This window comes from Anopheles bellator, chromosome 2 (genome assembly GCF_943735745.2).
Source record: "Anopheles bellator chromosome 2, idAnoBellAS_SP24_06.2, whole genome shotgun sequence".
NCBI classification, from domain to species: Eukaryota; Metazoa; Arthropoda; class Insecta; order Diptera; family Culicidae; genus Anopheles; species Anopheles bellator.
Window position 1 is genome coordinate 45,828,981 of NC_071286.1, and position 17,702 is coordinate 45,846,682.

The window sequence follows — 17,702 nt, forward strand, 5'->3', positions numbered from 1 at the left end:
GTGTTTGACAGTTGTGAATGGTGCACGGTGAACCGGTTCGTTTCCTCCCGGAAAAAATGCAGTTTATGAAATTTTATTCAAAAATTAAGCAACTGCGATCCAGAGTGAATGTGCGCGTGTATTAAAATTATTATCATGAATCATTTTAAAGCTACACTTAACACTGTTTAACAGAATCAAATTCAAAAGAAAGTACTCGCCCAACCGGTACAACACAGGGTGTAAATCGGCACCACAGTTGATCTGACTCTTTCATGATTCATAGTCCCTTGCTTGTGTGTTGGTGAGATCGTGGGAAGCCGCACACACGGTTTCGACTGACATTTTCTCGTTTCTGCGTGTTCGGAGGAGCTTGACTGCAAATCGCTAGAAAACGTGTATTTCCTTCACCGTTAACCCGTAAGTAGGACTTTCTACGTAAAACACTCTCCGGGCGTTGTGACGCACCTGTTAATGGATTATTCTCATCCCGGGCTTTGTTCTTTAACGCAGTGCGTCGGGTCGGGGTAAGCGCGTCCTTCACGCGTCCAGCCACAATGGCCGGCGGCTCGGGCACGAAGGTGGTGCAAATCACCAACATTGCTCCGCAGGCCACCAAAGACCAGATGCAGAATCTGTTCGGCCATGTCGGTAAAATTGACGAAATTCGGCTTTACCCGACCATACGCGACGTGTCGTGTCCGGTCGTGTCACGAATTTGCTATGTGAAGTATTTCGAGAGTAGCTGTGTTGCGGTTGCCCAGCACCTCACCAACACGGTGTTCATCGACCGCGCACTGATCGTGATTCCGGTGCAGGGTGGAATGATTCCCGACGAGTACAAGGCACTCGAGATGGCGGCGAATGGAACGCTGGTTCCGGGGCTGCACAGCATCAGCACCTCGTCGAAGCTTCCGCCGGAAGTGGTGAACCGCATCGACGGGATGGTACCGAATCAGGTGCTAAAAACAATCGATCCGAAGCTAGAAGAGAACGGACTGCCCGAGTACCCGCCGCTTCCAGTAAACTTCGACGCGAAGAAGATCGAAGAAACGCGTCGCACGGTCCTGGTGCTCGACATTCGTTCCGACTGGCGTCTGGAGGAGTTGATCGAACATTTCAAGCCGGCCGGCGAGATCAAGTACGCACGGTACGCGGAAAATGAGCGCACCAAGTTCGCTCTGCTGGAGTTTTGCGACCAGAGGAACATCATCAACGCTTTCAAGATGCACGGCACCGAGTTCCGGGGTTATCGTATCTGCGTGCACCATTCGACACAGCCGATCGTGAAGCCGGAAGCGAAGAGCAACGAAGCGGCCCAGAAGGAGATCGAGGAAGCCATGTCGATCGTAAAGGAGGCGCAGAGCATGATTTCGGCGGCAATTGATCCCGTGATCGGCATGCTGTCGAAGGACAAGCCCAGCAGTCGACGCCGTTCACGCTCCCGCTCGCGGTCCAAGGAGCGCCGCTCGCGTTCTCGTTCGCGCAAGCGCTCCAAGTCGCGCACCAAACGTTCGCGCTCCCGCAAACGTTCCCGGAGCCGCTCGAAAAGATCTCGCTCCGCCCGCCGTTCGCCGTCGATAGTGAAACGTTCACGTTCGAAATCGAAACGCTCGCCATCGCGCACTAAGCGGTCGCGTTCCCGGTCGAAAAAACGGTCCCGTTCACGGGACCGTCGGAAGCGTTCCCGCTCGAGACGCCGCAGCCACACGAGATCGCGCGAGCGATCGTCCCGTGCAAGGCGTTCACGTTCTCGCTCGAAGAAAAGATCGCGTTCGCGTGAGCGGCGCGAGAGGAGCCGCGACCGTAAGAAGTCGTCGCATCGCACTAAGGAGGAGCGCAGGGCCCGGCGGTCGTCGCGTTCACGCTCACGAAGCCACAAGCGTTCGACCTCCAGGGCAAACCGCGTGAAGGATGCAACCGGAAAGTCTTCTTCGAAGCGTCGCAGCCGCACCCCGTCCGATAAGCGGCTGAAGAAAGCGCTGGAGGAATCCGTGAGCCGTGACTATGATGCCGAGGAACGGTTGGCTTCCGGGATGGACGATGATGCAGGTAGCGTAAAGCAACAGTCGGTGTCTTCGCCTCCACCCGCCACCGGTGGCAGCACTGGCGGTTCATCGTCCTCGTCCGGATCAGTGGCCCCAGCGACAATGACGCGCGAGAAAACCGCCAGTCCGACAACCGAGAAATCGGACAATATGGACATTTCCAATTCACCGTAAATCCACAATTTACTCAGGTCGTAACGTGCCCCGTATCCTTGCGAACGTGCCGTGTCGATTTGAAACTCGAATTGTGTCACTTATTGTAGCCATTAACTTCCGGGATTCTGAAACATCCGTTTTTTTCAGTGTGCATACCCTACTATTGTGTCTCTACGGTGTTTTCTTCTCCACGCTACGTTCCCGTTTCTTGTCTGTGTCATACGTATGTGCGACAATTTATTTTGTAAAGATGCTACTTTCCGAACCGCACGGGAAGCTTCATTTGCCGAGTATGATTCAACTAATTACTGAATAAAATCTTTCTTTATTCTTAAAAACCTACACACTCGATGTACTACATGATTAGATGATAACGTTATTGAAGCTTTCGGAAAGGGTTCAACACATCGTAAGTCAACGCCCGATGCAACGCATTTACTGGTCTACGATTTCATTTGAAGCAAAACAAAAGTTATGTTCATTGCTAACGCTGTGTTGGTGAAAGTTAGTAAATTACGCACCTTGCAAAGAAACTTATCAAATTTTCATACGATGGGTTGGGTTGCCAGTTTTGTTGGTGTATTTTCCAACACCCTTGCTGAACTCACCTCTGTTACTATGGGGACGCATATTTTTATTTGTGAACTTTACTGTAGTCGATGTTAGACACAAGCGATGTTATATTTTTTGATAAAGTCAACCAAAGTGGCTTCAAACTTCAACAATAAGCTGCATGGTACAAGTTGGTTGCCAATGTTTACTTTTGTTTTTCAGCTTTGCCATCCAATAGTAGCTCCCACAACTGCACCAACGGCACAGAATAGAACTCAGTATCCAAGTGGCCGCTTTTTTCTTCTCGAACGCATTCCATCCATGATAAATAGATAAACACTCCATTAGTTGAGTTTTGTTTAAATGAAATCTAAAATCTGTACGACTCTTGTTAGTATTATCAAATCAACCATCAACTTCAAGCGAAGCCACAAAATGTTTGCGGCAGTTGCTTTGTACTCCAACTTGCGAGATTCCTAGTGTTCTTTATGCGCTAAGTCCTGGTTGCATTTCGGTTGTGGAAGAACGTGACGTTGAAAGGTTTCACGTCTCATTGTCACTGTGCCAAGCCCGAACCTGAATATGTGTCGTTAATGTATTCAATTTCATGCTTCAGAGTGGGCCAATTTGTAAAACTGGTTTTCCGCTGCCTCTCGGCGTGCTGGCACTTCTGAGCCCTATTGGGCAAAGAGAAAACAAAATGTCGATCTCTTCAATCACCACCACAGCGGAATGAACTTGGCCGTCAGCTGACGGAGGCGAGCAGGCGTAATGATTCAATCTGCCTTAAGCATTCCTTTCTTTATACATTATCGAAATATTAACATGGAGATTTTGTACAGCAGCATCATTTCTGTTATGAAACGACATTTATTTTTTCAAGCCTAACAGCATGGTTCGTACAGATTGTAGTTATCAGCGTTTGTTATCCACGGCGCAGCCAACATTTTGGCGTTTGCCAAACAGAGCCGACACCCAAAATAGCTCGTCGTGCCCTCGTCACAAGCTGATGACGTCGGCATTCGAGCGTTCGAGCGAGCGAGAAAGCGAAAATTAACACAAACGAACGAGAAGGCATGAAAACAAAGCAGGCAACGGTCCTCGTACACTGCTAGGCGTGTGCGAGTGTATGTGAGAAACCCGAGGTTACAGTTTATGTTTATGAAAAAGGGGCTTACGAAGAAAGAAAAAAAACAAACCGTCGCATATTTATCGCTCGAGTGAATCCTGTTTCACGAAAGGCCCGACTCCCACGCCCCCCTCAACTTGGACCGAAAAAGCAAACGAACGGAATTCGGAGCTATCGGGCGAAGGCCATCGGGCCTTGCAGTGAATCTGTCCTCGTTTGGAGGCTCATTCATGCGAAGAAGTCGGAACGAAAAAAAACCTTGCCACTCGATACTAATCCGCCATGCTACGCCGCCATTCGAAGTTTCGGCAAATATTGCGTCGTCGATCAGTGCTGAAAATTTACATTTCGTCTTGTTTAATTCTGACGCGTGGAGATTTTTCAGGGACGGGTCGCGACTATTGACCAGCTGTAAACTCCGGGATAGACGATTCAAAACACGTCGTCCCTCGCGAAACCGTACACATACACACTCAACGCGCAGAGAATCAGGACCCGACCGTGTGTGCGTGTTACGTAGGTTAATTGCGTTCCAGTTGATCGAGCCTCGCGGCACGACTCCTGGGCCTGTTGTCTCTGCCATTTTGGAAAATCGAATCCTTCAGGAACCAATTCAGGAAAAAGGCCCATCATGAAAGATGTATTTTGACGATGCGAACCTTCGATAAGACGGCCCCACGGCGAGCCTTTTGTTGGCCTTTGTTTGGCACGCTAAATTGCGAGCAGTACAAAGTTCAAAGCTAAACAGCTGATTCATCAGCAGCAGTCAACACGGCAGCACGGATTCTAGGCACACAGAAATTCGTGAATTCTGCTCGGCCACGATTACGTAACATTCCTGTGGGTTCCCGTATCGCGAAGGAAATTGGTGTGCTGGGATAAAAAAATCGGACGTAAGAAAAAAAAATGTCGCACGCTGATGTTATGAAAGTGAACAAAGAAGGAACGAAGAAGCTAGGAACCTGACCACGGGTGGGGCGGGGGTGGCGAGAACCGTGCATCGCGCGTTGCTAGATTAGTTCTGTCACGCACACGTGCACGCCCTCGTGGCGTGGTGTGTGTGCCGTCGATCCTTTGTTTTCAGTCGCTCTCGTTCGCTCTCGCCTCGTTCTCCTGCTTCAACCTGCCACACCAACGTGTGGTTGTTGTATTCGCGGTCTCGCTCGCGCAATCTTCTGCTCGGTCTCTTTCTCGCAAGCGCAAGGAAACCTCTATCCGTTGAAAACCCGTCGCGCTGGTCTGGCGTCATTCGTGCAGTTCATCTCTACCCGTGCAGTTGTGCGTGGCTTGTGCTCTCGTCAAAATAGTGCCCACCAGCCCCGTCGTAGTAGTAGTAGTGGTAAAACCCCTCTGCCCCAATCATTCCACCTTCCATTGCACAAGCTCGGTGCACTCGCTCCCTTCGTGTGTGCGTGCGTGCGTTTGTGCGCTTAACCCTCGCGCGATCGTGGGGTGTGCTCTGCCTTTCTTTCTTTGTGTTCTACCCTCGACGCGTGCTCCTACCTCTGCTTCGGCATCCCGCGGCGTGCTCACAGAACATTCTCTGCGTGAGAGGATGACCGAGGAGCCACCACGACATAAGTATCATCCTCTGCACACGTTGCACTCCGGCGCATCGTTGTTAACGGGGCGGCATTAATTGGCTTGAAGGTATTAGAGGTTTTTTTCCTTCCAAAAGATAGACTCGTCGGTGGGGCGTAACTGGGAAAGCTGCTCACACCGAACCCCCCGATTCGGGTTGCTGACAAATTTTCCGGTGTCTTTTAGTAGTAGGCCTTGGCGGAAGTTGGCGGCGCGCGTGCGTGTGAATGTTTTGTTTCTCTCGTACCTTCCAAGGCCGTACCTTCTTCGGCCAAGTCTTCCTTCTTGGCGAATTCTGGCCAAATCGAGCCGAAACAAAGAAGTCTCCCGATGGGCGGCAGGCTTTCGCAGGAAGAAAATCTAAGGGATTGTGTGCATGTGTATGTGCGCGTCATTTGACACGGCCAAAGGATTAGAGCACGCTGGAAATTCCATTCCGTTGGCTTTTGGTCATCATTAAGGTTTGCATTTTTATGTTTGCTTCTTCACTCCTTTTAGAACCCAGTTCCGATTGTGTTGCTTAATTTGCGTTGGACATCTGGCCATTCGCGCCACTAGTGTGCATCGTCGTCGGAAGTTACGAAACGAAAATCCTGAAACAAGAGCGTGCCAAGAGAACATACTTTCAGCTGCCAGGGCACGGTTACGGTAGTGTTGTTGATCAGTAGGCTTAGACTTTTTTTGATGTGCAGAAGCAGTAAGTGCCACGACGAAGCGTGGTAGTGTTTTTGGGAGCTGCTTGTGAATTCTCACCACCGGCCGTTCGCCGTTTTTTAGTGACATCTTTTGGACACATTTCCGTGGCCTTCTCTGATAAGTGCGCCGACAATTAGCATGGCCGACAGTCTGGTGGAGAGCCCGGCGGCCAGTTCGGGCCATTTGATGAATCTGAACGTCATGAACTCGCTGGCCGGAAGCGGCGGCGAGTCGAGTGGGAGCGCCTCGTCGTCGTCCTCCTCTGCCACAGCCAGCTCGGTGGCCAGCTCATCGTCAAACCCTGCGTCCGCCGACGCAGCGGTGGTGGCGAGCGTTTCTCCAACAGTGCTGATTTCGGTCAGTGCGGCCGCCAGTTCCGGCAGCCCGGGAACGGCACCGTCCGATGTGTTCCTGAATCAGTTCATGGTGCAGCATCGGGCAAACATCGCGAACATGCACAACAACAATAACCAACAACAGCAGCAGCAGCAGCAGCCGTCCTCCTCGTCGACGGCTGCGCTCGTGGCCGTGTCGTCTTCGGGAGCGCCCCAGACTTCTGCTTCCGCCGTCGCACCCATCGTCCCACCGTCCACACCGTCGTCGTCGGGGGCCTCGTCCTCGTCTGCCGCCCCCTCCTCCTCGTCCACCGCCGTTCAGCAGCAGCCGCTGGAGTTGCTACACCGGGAGCTGCCGAAGATGGCTCCGGGTGGCAACCGCGGTGGTAGCGCCCCGCTGGGCACGGGCCAGGGCCATGCCCACGGTAACGGCGACGACCGTGCCGACGGGGACGACGGGTGCGGCGAACCGGAAGCCAAGCGGAAGAAGGTGGACAAACCGATCACGAAGGTCGAAAAGCTGGAACTTCGGCTCGGTGGCATCCTGTGCTGCGCCGTCTGCCTGGACCTGCCAAGGACGGCCATGTATCAGGTAAATATGACCGACGTTATCTTTGCGATAGGATGAAACGAACCGCCCAAAAATCCCACAAAACTATCCTTATCGCCGGGAAACTCTCCCAGTCCTGCCTCCACGTGTTGGAGGACGTGCCCCGCGCTGCCAATTCCTTATCCGCCAAAGCGCTATCCAACACGTGCCGTCCAGGCCATTTCCGGTGTCTTGTGCAACAACATCTTATCTCGTTGCAGTTCGTGCTTTCGTGGAGTGTTGTTGTTTTTTTTACTACTTACTTTTTCCTGTTCCTTCCGTTCTGGTTATTGCTACGGTTGTTTCGGAAATCTCACCCATCCTGCGCATTCCTTCAATCTTTCACATTTCCCTTTATCGCTTCCCTGTCTTCGAGTCTCTCGAGCTCGTGTGTGTGTCTGTGTAACAACGATGAGTAAGCCAAATTCTGCAATTTCTGGTCCCTGGCTACCGTCGGTCTGTGGGTCTACGGTGATTCTGCGGTCTTCCATGCGGCCTTACACCCTACTCTGTCTGTTCCCTCTTTTCGCGCATTCTTTCAACCCTTCTTTTCGAATCACACCTCGTCACTGCCTGTCGTTCAGTGTCAACCTTTCTCTGCGTCCTTATATTTTTTGCTTCCATTTCTGTACTCCTTGTTTCTATCCCAAAAGTCTTTCCCTTCGCTGCATTTACAATATTTTTACAGGTTTATCCGGGTGGGTTAGTTTGCTGACCGTGTTGCCACGTTCTATTGCGCCGTACTTCACTCTGGACACCAGCAGACTCTCTCTCTCTCTCTGGCTGCGTTGCTTAGTGAGTGGCGCACACTTCAGTGGCGCATATGTCACATGGTCGCTGCACGTGCCGCCGCCGTGTTTAAATTTAGTATTAGTGCCTTCCGGGTGGCGGCAATTGATGGCAGCTCGGCCAGGTTTTTGCCACGAGCACCGCATTCCGGGCGTCCGACGCAGGGGAATCACTTTGTGTTTTAAGCCCCGACGATAACTTCAACCTTCCATATTGTTAGGCTCAAGTTCGGGCATTAGGTTTGGGTTTTGGCAAATGATTCCGCGGAGAGGAAGAAAAGGGTTAACTGAACACACGACTGAACTGACTACAGAGACGAAGCCCCTGGCTGCTTTCAGACTCCAGCAGTCCTTTGTTTGGTGCTCTCGAACGGATGATTGCCAGCTCGGTTCGGTCTCTGTCTCAACATGTGCTGCTGCGTCAGCGGAAACTGACCACCTATACTCATGCGTGTATGTTCGCGAGTTGGTGAACTTTCTAATTGTAACCGCAGCGCGAACATCACGCGATGTGCCACCGCGACTTGCATTGAGAGCCCAAAACGGATGATGTGGCGTTTGATGGACGATCGACTCCGAGTCCGAGAAGTGTTGGGTTGGGCTTTTCTTGAGGAGTCTGCGGACCGGCCCGAGGCGGCGCGTGTGACCTACTTGCACACGTGTGCGAGATCTCGGGGCGTTTTGTTTTTTGCCAATATTTGAACGATAGAAGAAAGTTTACTGTTTTTTTCTGGGTCAGCAAATTGCCAACCGGGCATGCATGGTGAGGCCGCCACTGAAGCGCAAAGCGGTTCACGCGCGGACCTAAAATATGCATCCACCAGAAGGGGTCCGCTTCGGAGGTCCGCAGAATTCCTCGTCCAGTGCGAATGACGTTCTGCAGTGTGACAAAATCAATAGGGCCGCGTGTGTTTTGGGCGTTGATGCCCGTGGGCAAAACGAACTAAGGCGTTACAGGAGCAGTCGCCCACAGTGGGTTCTCGTGAGCGCTTGGGGTTTGTGTTTCTGCCTAGGGAATTCGGCGAAACTATTTTTAACCAGCAGCACACCGGACGCCAGACGGCCAGAAAATCCCCACAAAGTCCGCATAATGTGTAACCTCGGCTTCTGCAGCGAGCAGAACCTCGCAATCCACTACACCGGCCGTCAGCCTGTCATGCGCACTGCAAACCGCGTCCAATATTTTATAGGCGTTACACTGCTTCCGTGTCCTGACTCTCTCTCTCTCTCTCTCTGTCTCTCGGTCAGCAGGTTCCCGTCTCTAACCCCAGTGACTGATTGCTTGCCAGGTTCATCAGTTACGGCCAGACAGAGAGCCCTTTGTGGAACTGTGTTCCGAAGTGGCGACTAAAAAAAATGGCAACAGCAGGTCCGCAACACTCGGAGTTTGAATGTTCCAATTCAAGTGCATGGGAACCTTCCGTACGATTCGCAGGGACAAGGGTCGATTACTGACACATGCATGTGTCCTTGGTTGGAATCCTTATTTCGATTCCGTTCGCCATAAACCAAAGGGGCCAAAAACGCGGTCCGTTGCGCCAGTCTAATGACCTCGCCGGATGACAAAAACTACAACGCCATCGACCGACGGCAGCATAATTGGCACGCAAAATTCTGCTCTCTCTACGCTCCCGAGATGAGCTCCGATAGCAGCTGATTGCAGCAGCAGGAGGCCCGAGTGATTCAGAACCTCTCGGGCCACTTCCAGTCTCTCGAATGTATGTGGGGTCCCGCTCATGTGTGCGGGTAGTGCGTTGGGTAGTGTTGGTAATCGCCAGTAGCAGTCCGCCCATCGGACTCGCTTTTATCACTCAACTAGCGGGGCATCCAAAATGAGATAAGATGATGGTGTTGCAAGTAGTATTTTGTGAAACAATAAACGGCGCAACAAGTTCAAGAGACGGACTCAGAGAAAGAGAGAGAGAGATGGAGAGGAAATTACAGATTGTTCGCAGTGTGTTTATAGCACACATTTTCTCACCCACAGCACAGCGCACAGCTGCGCGAGAAACGTTTGCGTGTTCCGCGAACCGACCGCCTGGCGTGTGTGCGTTTGTCCAAGTGCTTGCGTGTGTGCGTACGGACATGTGTTCAGTATGCGCCCCAACAGCTGATTGCCCTTCGCCAAAGTAGCTGGCGGATGGTTCACACAATCTCCCTTTTGTTCCCTGGCTCTGACCGGGATTCTCTCTCTCTCTCTCGCTTTCTCTTTCGCTGCGGTTGATTCATCTCTTAACTCTCTGCGACTGTATACAAAAAACCGTCGTCATCTCGGATGCTGACCCACCAGAGCCTGTCTCTGTATGTGTGCCTGTGGGTCCGCGGACTTCGGATGACGCGTTCAAAATAGTGCAAAAAGTACTACGCAATAGCTGACGCCACAAGCGCAACAAGCGGAAACAATTCGTCCAAATCGATTGAATGGGGTTCGATGGTGGCACACCATTTGTAGATAATCTGTCTCATAAAATGGTCTCACTCGTGCGTTGGCACACTGGGGGGAAGAAAAAAGGCCCCGGAGGCCAGACTGCAAGACGCCCGCGGGCGCGACTGGCCGCGTGGTCCGCTTGCTCTCGCGGACTCTAAATATGGCGTCTTTGAGGAGCAGCACAAGAAATCTCGCCAAATGCGGCGTTCATTCCCAGATGAGTCCATTTTCTATGCCGCTCTAGCCACATCACCAACGCCATTTTGGTTTGGCTCTGGAGCGCAACAACTTTGTTGATGTGCCAACGAAACATGTTTACACTATATCTGTGCAGAGATCGTCCGCGTTACGGCATTCTGTAGGTGATGCAGCACTTGGATTTATCCGGTCTCGCCGACTAGTCTTGGACTAATCGAGAGCAGAAAGGGCACATCACCGAGTAAACACATGTGCGCGCTGCGCTATTTTTAGGGTGTAGTCTGTTCCGACAGTCGGGACTGAGCTCTGTCGTGTCGCTGCCAACGACGAGAATCCTTCTCGGGGCCCCAACCCAGAGATTTCCTGGCTTATACGCGGACTATATAGCCGGGTTCCCTACGGCTCGACAAAAGGCCGCATTCCATAATTGGCCGCACAATGAGTTTCGATTGACTGCGCGCGGCTCGCGTGGTCTTCGCCTCAATCCCTGCCTTTCTGTGGTTGTTCCGAACGCGTGCGCAGGGTCATTGGCATGCTGAGTAAAAATATCGGTCAGCTAACTGAAGCACTGCCGGCCCTCGAGTCGAACTTATGCTACGCCATGCTCCAATTTTGTCACCAATTTCGTTGCTGCAACGATCTTACGCACACTGTGGCGCGCATTGTGCTATTGTGCTTCGGTCTTATTTATATCTCACAATTATCGCACCGCTTCAGAGTGTTACTCCGCTCTCTCGCTGATCATCGGTAGGGGCCTTCACGTGTCGCGTTTCGTAATGGCAGCTCAACCGCGCGTTGTATGTAGCATTGAACTTGGTGCGGGCGCGCCGCACACCCCATGGCCACGTGGCGAGATCCATTCCACAGATTTCACCTTCGTGCTGCTGGTCACTGCGGCCCGTGGCCTATTCCATTGAAGGCCATCGGAGATGGCGAGTAGATTGAAGCGCAAGCAAAAAACTTCACCACGGGTGACGTAACGCGCTGCGACTGACCCGCCGAATCGAAAGAGCTCCAGTTTATTCGTGGATCCGTGAAACACGCGATATAGTTGGGGGTGTCTGCTGGTTGATCTCATCGGACTTGCAGCTTCGGGCCACTAGAGCACTGCTTGTCTTGGGTGAAGGAAAATGGGGTCTGGTGATGGGTGCTCAAGATGTACGATGATTCCGCGATATTCCACTCGAGGTCTCAAGAGCCAATCGATGGGCGATCCCCTGCTTCTTGAGATGTGCTCAGACGCGTGAATTTGTTAATGGGGTTGTTGGTCACTGATGGTGGGAGCAAAACAATAGTTCGTATCGCAACATCCGCGCGAGGCCGGTGCACGTTTCTGGAATGTTCAAATGAATACGCTCTCGAGGCTAAACGGGGTGGGTTACGGAAGCGGTTGGCTTAGGCAATAAGGGGCGCATAGACGATCATTATGTTGTTTATGTTGTTGCCAAGGACACGCGCAGAGCCGGAGCGACGTGCCTCGACGGTTTGGAACATTCGTGTTCGAGCCAAGGTCGGACCAAAAAGGGAAACTAGAGATGGCGTCGAGCGGGTTGCATAATTTGCCACACAGATCTTATCGTCTACTCTGTGCACAATCTGTGTGCACCGAAAGAGTGTTTGTGTGTGTGTGTGTGAGAGAGAGGATGGTAACGGGGGAGTGCTGTGAAATGCGATCTGCGAACTGAAGCAGAGAGGATCTCTGTTGTCAGTGCAGAAAAGTAGTACATATTAGTGTTACCGTGTGTTGAAGTGTGTATAGTTTTACGCGGTACTGTGTCAGGATTAGTGTAGCAGGAATGAATTGACGGCGGCCATTCCAACTGCAGATTGGTGGTAAATTTGGAGAGAAACCTTGGCCGAATTGCCAAAAACTGTGCCGTGCAATTGGTAGATAATGCGATAAGACCGCCGCACCACAGGTGGTAGGCTTTTGAGTATCATACCTCGCAGATACAGCATAGAGTACGTTGTAAACAGCAGCTGCAGAATAGGTCAGTTCCCAACAGCCGCTGCCGTTGCAGCGTTTCGACCCCCAAAAAAAAACAGTGTTTTAATGATGCGTCCAACAATTGCATGATAGCAGCTTCATTCGACACACAGTATTACCTCAAAACGATGATGGAGACGAATTGAATCATTTATGTGTTGTGTATGTGTGTGTGTTTCATAGAATGATATCGAATGATAGAATGATGGATAGGAGCGCATTAGCAACGATAGGAATGATCGATACAAAACGCAACAAACTGTGACAATTAGAATTAGAATTAGCAGCTGTCAACCCCTTGTCAGTGTTTCGCATCGCCATTGCTCTCATTGTAAGTGTGGCCCGAACAGGTTCCACACCATATCCGTGTTCGATGTTTCTTTTTCTTGACTTAAATCAGCTGTATCAAGCACTACGATTGCGCAGAAAAACAGTTACACAAAAGACACAAAATAGCGACAAAAAGAGATGAAGTGGTGACCAAAAGAAGCATAAACCAGAAAAAAATGATAATAAAACACAAACTCTGTAACACTTCGATGAAAACGAAGTGATGAAAACATAATAGTCTGGAACCACGCCAAAGCAAACAAGATAAAAATAAAAGCAAACGATTGAAACAGGCATAAACATTGCCGTTATAGAGAAACAGACCTGTGATTTGTTTTATTTTCCACACAAAAAAACCCTTATCAATTCGTCCCCTTCACCCTGCGCGCGTCCTCTTCCGGTGACTTCCGGCGTGTCCATTCGGCATTCCACCTATCGGCAGCATGAATCCAGACGTCCGAACACACGTGCGCTGGACGGCCAGTGTGCCTGTGTGTCTGCGTGTGTGCATCAGAGAAATAAAATACAATTTATTGAGAAAACACACACCGTCACATGAACGCACGCTGTGTCGTCCGCAGGCTCACCCACTGTTCAGCCCATCGTGGCGCAATAGGTAAACAGTGTCTTCTTCGCTTGCAAATAGGGCCTTAGTTGGGCTCGGGGTGCAGGATGGCTCAGGCGGGGGAGTGTGGAGGAGCTAAGGGGGGATGCTGGGGGGACATAACGATTTGGTTTGGGAACATTCAAAACAACGAATCAAAAGCAATTTTAATCCAGCTGTCTTTTTCCTTTTTTTCTTTCTTTTTCTTTCTCCCCCCTACAGGTGTGTGTTTGCGAGGTTGTGTGTGCGTTTGTGGACATGGATGTGTACGTGTGTGTATGTGTGTGTTGGATGTATTCATTGTTAACGAGGGAAATGTGTGGCACTTGGCTGAGAGGTTCATCGGAGGGTTGTTGTGATGGGTGTGTGTTGGTCGGTGGGTTAGCGCTGGAAACTGGCCTCTTTTTGGCCTTCATCATTCTGGCCCCTTTCACTGGTTGCACATTTTTACAACCCCAAAAATTTGATCATAGATCGAAACGGCCTACTGTGCGTATGTTAAAGTTTGCTGACTTACTACTTTGTTTCCTTCACACGTTCCGACATCTGGGCCGTGGTTTTCGTTTGGTTGTTCTTTTGATTTGTAACATGTGGCATCGCCGTAGAAACATAGAAGAGAAACCGCAAAAAATGGAAAACTAGCAATTGATTCTGTTGCAATCCAATAATCACACCGTTCTACGTACACTTTTTGCAGGGTTTCTTTTCTACTTTTTCTCTTTCTCTCTCTCTCTCTCTTTCTCTCTTTCTCTCTTTCTCTCTTCTTATTGCAGCGATGTTACGTTGTGTGTACGCATTGGTTCGCCTACTTTTTCGTTCTGTTTTTTGCAATCAACCAAAACCCAAAACTAATCTGGAGCGCTTTTCCGCAAGCGTGCCCACGTTGGTTTGTTTGTCCGGTTTGGCTGTATGATTCGACGGAGAAAAACGAGTACTTTCGGCCATATTTGTTTTTGTTTTTGCAACTGTTGTGCGCGTGTTTCCGGGCGTTATGTTGCGTTTGTTCCGCCTAGCGAATCGAAAAGACAACGGAACATGGGGTGAAAAACTAATCCATATTTTTGCTCTTTTTGTTTCTTTTTCTCTCTACTTCTTCGTTTTTGTCTCCTCTTCTTCTTGTTTTCGCGTGTTCTCCCCACCACCACCATCTCCAGTGCTCTATGGGTCATCTTATGTGCGCCGGATGCTTCACCCATCTGTTGGCCGATGGCAGGTAAGTGCGTGTTGTCGAGACGAAGAGGCGCGCCGGAGCGAGGAGTGCGCAACGGGGGGAACGGGAAAACTACTTCCAACCGCGGAGTTGATCCTACTCTTTGTGTGTTTTTTTTTTGTCTACAGACTTCGCGATCAGAACGCAACGTGCCCGAACTGTCGCACGGAGATCAGCAAAAACAACTCGTCGCGCAATCTGGCCGTCGAAAAGGCCGTGTCAGAGCTGCCGGCCGAATGTCAGTACTGTTGCAATGAGTTTCCGAATCGTACGATCGACTATCACGAGTCGAATGAGTGCGAAGATCGGCCCACGGATTGCCGCTTCGCCCGGATCGGCTGCCAGTGGCGTGGCCCCATCCACGAGGTGTCGTCGCACGAGGCCAACTGTGCCCATCCGAAGAAGTCCGGCGCTGAGGTGATGGTGGCGCTGCAGGCGCATGATGCCAAGGCGGCCGAAGATAAGCAGCTATTTCTCACGCTGATCGATCTGCTGAGCTATGAGAAGATTATTTTCAACGGTACATGCGCCTTCCACTCGCTCCAAACCCCATTCACATCCTTACACTCTCTCCGTTTATTTTCCCCATTCTGAGATCGAACTCTTTTTATGGTTGTTCTAAGCTATTCGGAACGAAGCATCACCATCCCTCATCAGTAGTATGGGTATAATGTTCTTAACGCATACATTTATGTTTCATTACCTGGCGGTAACTTTCGATGCAGATTTGCAGCTGAAACCGTACCGAACGGACGAGTATGTACACCGCTTGTACTACGAGACAAGCCGCTTCTCTGCCTTCAACCACCAGTGGGTAGTGAAGGCGATCATCAACAAGAGCCAGCGTGATCCGCATGAGTCGTGCGAGCGTGACATAACCTATCAGGTTCGTTTCCGGGCACGATCCCTCGTGGGCGTTGGGATACGAGACTGTGTACGATGTGTGCTTTCTTTCTCGCAGCTTATTCTGAAATCCAAAACTTCGACACCATTGCCGATGCACTTCTTCGTGTTGCGTGGTCCGTTCTCGGACATCAAGGCTACTACGCAGATCTACAAGCACGATTTTGCTGACACCGAAGCGGAGAGTCCTTTCCGGCTGCTTCCGTTGCCGGATACCGCCGAATGCAACAGGCTGTTGGCGGCGAAAGCAATTAATTTCAGGTATGCTAGAGGAACCAACACTGCCTATAACTCGTTAAACTATTCTTTTACTGCCATCTTTGTCTTCCAGATTAATCATGTTCTTGGCATCGAAATAAGAAACACAATGTAATGCTGCGTGGCCGGATAGAAGGCGTTACTGTTCGACAGAAGTTTGCTTTTTTTGCATTATTGGTAACTTCACGTAAAGATTATTAAGTTTGGTTTAGGATTGTCGGTGTGCAAAACCTAATTTTTTCGTGCAAATTTGATTATCCACTGATAAATGTTGACAAACAAAAAGAGGCAAAATAAGCTATAGGAATAATCCAAAACTGGAACCAAACAGCATATTGGTATGGACCCATTTTTTAATACATTTCTTACTTGAGTAAAAAAGGTTCACGATTTCACCATTTAAAAGGACCAAAACATTAGCTCTTTTACTATATGCTTACATAAGCGTGTTATCACTAATCGCCCGTACGCGTCGACCTAGTTTTATATGATTTGACATACGTAATCGCATAACATCGGTACTAGAGACAGGCATTTGCTAGCAAAAACTGTTAATTGTGGTTTGCGCATAGGAAAAACCCGCAAACCTGGAATCCTGAAGAAACTGTGCTATAACAACGGTGTGAAAAGAACATCTTTGTAACGGTCCGATCCGATCGGATGCCAGCAATTACACGTAGTCGTCGTGAGATAGGGTTAATATTACGATGCCATCTTCACGAATACACATTCGACGACAAGAAAATATTTAGCATAGTGACGTAGCTTAGAGATGCGTAAGGAACGAGGCGCGCACCGATAAAGAACAGATATTACGACGAATCCACAGCAATAGATGTTGTATCTTTAGGCTTTATTTCCGACGTATTTTTTCTACCATCATACCAGCAAAAACTGGATTCCTCTTCGTTATTGGTCTATGTACTAATGAAGGGTTCACGGTCCGAGTTTCATAACGTTGGTACATAAGGATATGATACAAAAGCGAACGAGGGATTTGTGATACACGAACTTTGCAGCAAACGAAACACGAATATGGGTCAAGTGTGTGAGAAAATACCTAGGCCGTAAGATGTTTTGCATAACCCGACAAAAATTAGGTAATGTAATGCTTTTGTGATAAACAAAAGGCGATGCTTCGGATTGTTTTGAGGAACGAAAAGCAGCTGCTGGCTACTTATTCCCCGCTGTCGCATTAATTACATTTAATACGAAGTTGAGACGAGGTGTTGATAGCAGTTGATCATAACGAGAAAAAACGGTGATGATTATCTACATAAGTGAGTTTACAAATAAGCTACATGATTTTCTTTTTACTCTGCTTAAATTCTTTTTCAAAAAGCCACATATAAGAATCGTTTACACGAAAGACAATTTAACGTTTATGGTCGATTCGATTGGTCAGCATAGCTATTTTATAAGACAACGATGTGTTTCTTTGACAGTGTTTATCCTTACAATACTACCCCCTAGGTGATAAGATGTGCCCAAATGCTTATCGTTAGTCGTACGATTTCTTCATTTGCTTTTTTCCTATCTACGCTCGTATTTTTTTGTAACATATCCAAAACTATATTCTCTTACAAATGTCTCACATCTGATACTATAGCCGCTAAGATCGAATATATTTTGTTTCTTTGAATGTTAAGATCAGTTTTGCTAATTTATTGGTTTAGTGTGGAAAGAAATGCAGATATTAATCTAATGGGGCAAGAAAAGAAATTTATTGGGGACCTTTACAGGACAACGACCTGATGCCGCCGCGTTATTCCGGACATTGCGCTCTCGGTCAGCAAGACATGGACGCCTAGACTTCCACTTGTCTAATAGATTTTCCCACAACAAAACCAAAAAGGGGAGGGATTTACACGATCCCCTGATTATACCTGGTGTCCTGGGGCTAAGGAGCCGGCGGAACACATCATATCCAA

At 49.5% G+C, this 17,702-nt stretch overlaps 1 protein-coding gene across 1 annotated transcript; it reads left to right on the forward strand.

Annotated features, from left to right (window-relative positions):
* Nucleotides 1-316: 316 nt before the first annotated feature.
* Nucleotides 317-17,413, forward strand: LOC131207609 (uncharacterized). Its single transcript, XM_058200230.1, has 8 exons — nt 317-399; nt 493-2,197; nt 6,240-7,068; nt 14,555-14,613; nt 14,739-15,130; nt 15,336-15,496; nt 15,572-15,774; nt 15,845-17,413. Exons 2-8 carry the CDS (start codon nt 537-539, stop codon nt 15,870-15,872), a joined length of 3,333 nt encoding a protein of 1,110 aa, XP_058056213.1. The 5' UTR covers nt 317-399; nt 493-536; the 3' UTR covers nt 15,873-17,413.
* Nucleotides 17,414-17,702: the final 289 nt, after the last annotated feature.